The sequence below is a fragment of the Nanorana parkeri genome, unplaced genomic scaffold (genome assembly GCF_000935625.1).
Source record: "Nanorana parkeri isolate BGI_ZX_2015 unplaced genomic scaffold, ASM93562v1 scaffold2537, whole genome shotgun sequence".
Taxonomy (NCBI): domain Eukaryota; kingdom Metazoa; phylum Chordata; class Amphibia; order Anura; family Dicroglossidae; genus Nanorana; species Nanorana parkeri.
The window spans coordinates 111,975-114,304 of NW_017308805.1; the positions used below are offsets into that span (position 1 = coordinate 111,975).

Sequence of the window (2,330 nt, forward strand, 5' to 3'; positions counted from 1 at the left end):
CCCCCCCCCCCCCCTTCTCTCTTTGTTCTGGTGACCATTGTCCCCAGTACAGGAAGTGATGGGAAAATTTTGAGTTGTCACCAGAACAGAAATATCTTCCAGTCTTCCAAATGTTTCTTAGCGGGGAGTTCTCCTCACTTTCATCTCACTTCCTGGTTTGTTTAAAAGTTCAGAAAATAAAATCTACCCAGAAGTAGCCGAGGTTGTGTAGAGAGGTGTCACAGAGGCACAGGATGACGCAGGAATGACTGGAGACACAAGAGAGCACTGGGGTCACTGGAGGTACAGGAGCGCTGGGGTCACTGGAGGCAGAGGAGCGCTGGGGTCACTGAAGGTACAGGAGCGCTGGGGTCACTGGAGGTACAGGAGCGCTGGGGTCACTGGAGGCACAGGAGCACTGGGGTCACGGGAGGTACAAGAGCACTGGGGTCACTGGAGGCACAGGAGCACTGGGGACCCCCCAGGCTGAACAGAAGAAGAGTGCGAATGGTGGACAAAGAGATACAAGCCGAACCTCCAAGATCCACGTATATGATTGTCTGATCGCACTATCCATCGCTTCATCCCCGACAGCGACCCCAAAGGATGAAGAGCTCGGAGGACTCCATTGCTGAGAGAAAAATAGGAAAAAGCCGGACTGGGATTTGCTAAAATGCATATTGACAACGCTGGAGCTTCTGACAAGTCACATCAGCTCTATGTTCATAGAGAAAACATTGGAGCCATCAAAGAAAAGAACACCGTACCTACTGTGAAGCATGGAGGAGGCTCGGTTATGTCACCGTACCTACTGGGTGGATGCAGCTGCTCGGCCATGGAAACCCATTCCATGAAGCTCTCTACGCACTGTTGTTGCGCCAATCTGACGGCCGCATGGAGTTTGGAAGTCTGTAGCTATTGGCTCTGCAGACAGTCGTCGACTTCTGCGCACTGTGCGCTTCAGCATGCGCTGACCCCGCTCTGTCATGTGACGCGGCCGACCACTTCCTGGCTGAGTTGCTGATGTTCCCGGTCGCTTCCACTTTGTTATAATCCCAGTAACAGGCGACCGCGGCGGAATATTTAGTAGCCGGGAAATGTCACGGACGGACTTATTGCGCAGGTGACAACCTATCACGGCACCGCGCTTGTAGTCACAGAGCTCCTGAGAGCGACCCGTTCTCTCACCAATGTCTGTAGAAGCGTCTGCACGCCGAGGTGCCTCGTCCTATACACCGGGGGCCACGGAGGGGATTGGAGGACCCGAATCACATGATGTGGAGGGGGGAGGGGCCAATACTTTTGGCAATAAAGTGTATTTATACACATTGAACCCTACGGACTAAGACTGGGGGGCCATTAGAGTTCATGTGCGTCTATAGGCGTCCAAATACTTTTGGCAATATAGTTTATATCTCCACTGCGTGACCCGTGAGGGCCGCTATACCTCACATTGAATATATAATATATTTTGGCATAACGCTTGCTCAGCCCCAACTTCTTCTAACATTTCTCTCACTTCCTTCCTAAGGTTAAAGCAGAGCTCCGGAAACAATGGAACCTCTTCCTGCTCCAGTATTTTCCGTGCAGAAGCTGCGTCTTCCGAGGTCAAGTCAAACATAAAACCCAAAGCGCTAAAAAAAACAAAAACGCGTTATTCTCACACGATGGGATCTACCCGAATGGAAAGAAGAAGCGCGAGGTGCACCTGCTTCCGCCCCCCGGAATCCTGACCTCTGACCTGGACCCCCAGCACAGCGCCGCCCTGCAGTACTTCGCCAGGGGAAGCGTTTCCGAGAGCAGCGATGGCGGCCTAACGATGGGCGAGACGATTGAGGAGACGGTGGAGGAAAGTGAGATCTGTTAGGAGGTTAGAGGCGGATTGCAGCAAATTGTCATCCGTGGGACAGAAGCGCAGAATGTTCAACGAGGAGAACCGGGAAGAGCGCGATGTGGCGGAATCCCGGGGCGCGATTCTCAATGTAGCAACGCCCGGGACACAAAACCCCTCCCCCGACTATGGAGGGAAAATCGCAGGTCCCGTATTATCGAATCCGAGATATACAAAGTGACCGAAGTCTGTGGTCCGGACAGAGCAGGTCTGATATACACTGAGTGGCCGGATTATTATGACCCCCCTCCCCCATCAGTACTTGGTTGGGCCGCCTGGTGACTCCACGAGATGGTGAAAGGTGATGCGAGGAATCTGACACGGCGCTGTTGCCCTTCTGTTGTCTTGTACCAGTCTTGCCCCTCCCCCGTTCTGCCCTAACATTGACTAGTCGCTGACGGCCACAATTCGCACGTTCAGACCCAGATTTTCGGCTGACAGTCCGGTCTTTAAACACTTT

General features: G+C 53.0%; 1 protein-coding gene across 1 annotated transcript in view; it reads left to right on the plus strand.

The window, feature by feature from the left end:
* Positions 1-1,846, plus strand: part of LOC108801863 (glucagon-like peptide 2 receptor) — a 33,665-nt gene extending 31,819 nt beyond the window's left edge. The window contains exon 13 of the mRNA XM_018573773.1: positions 1,511-1,846. Coding sequence (XP_018429275.1) covers positions 1,511-1,846 — 336 coding nt within the window. The remainder of the gene's footprint in view (positions 1-1,510) is intronic.
* Positions 1,847-2,330: the final 484 nt, after the last annotated feature.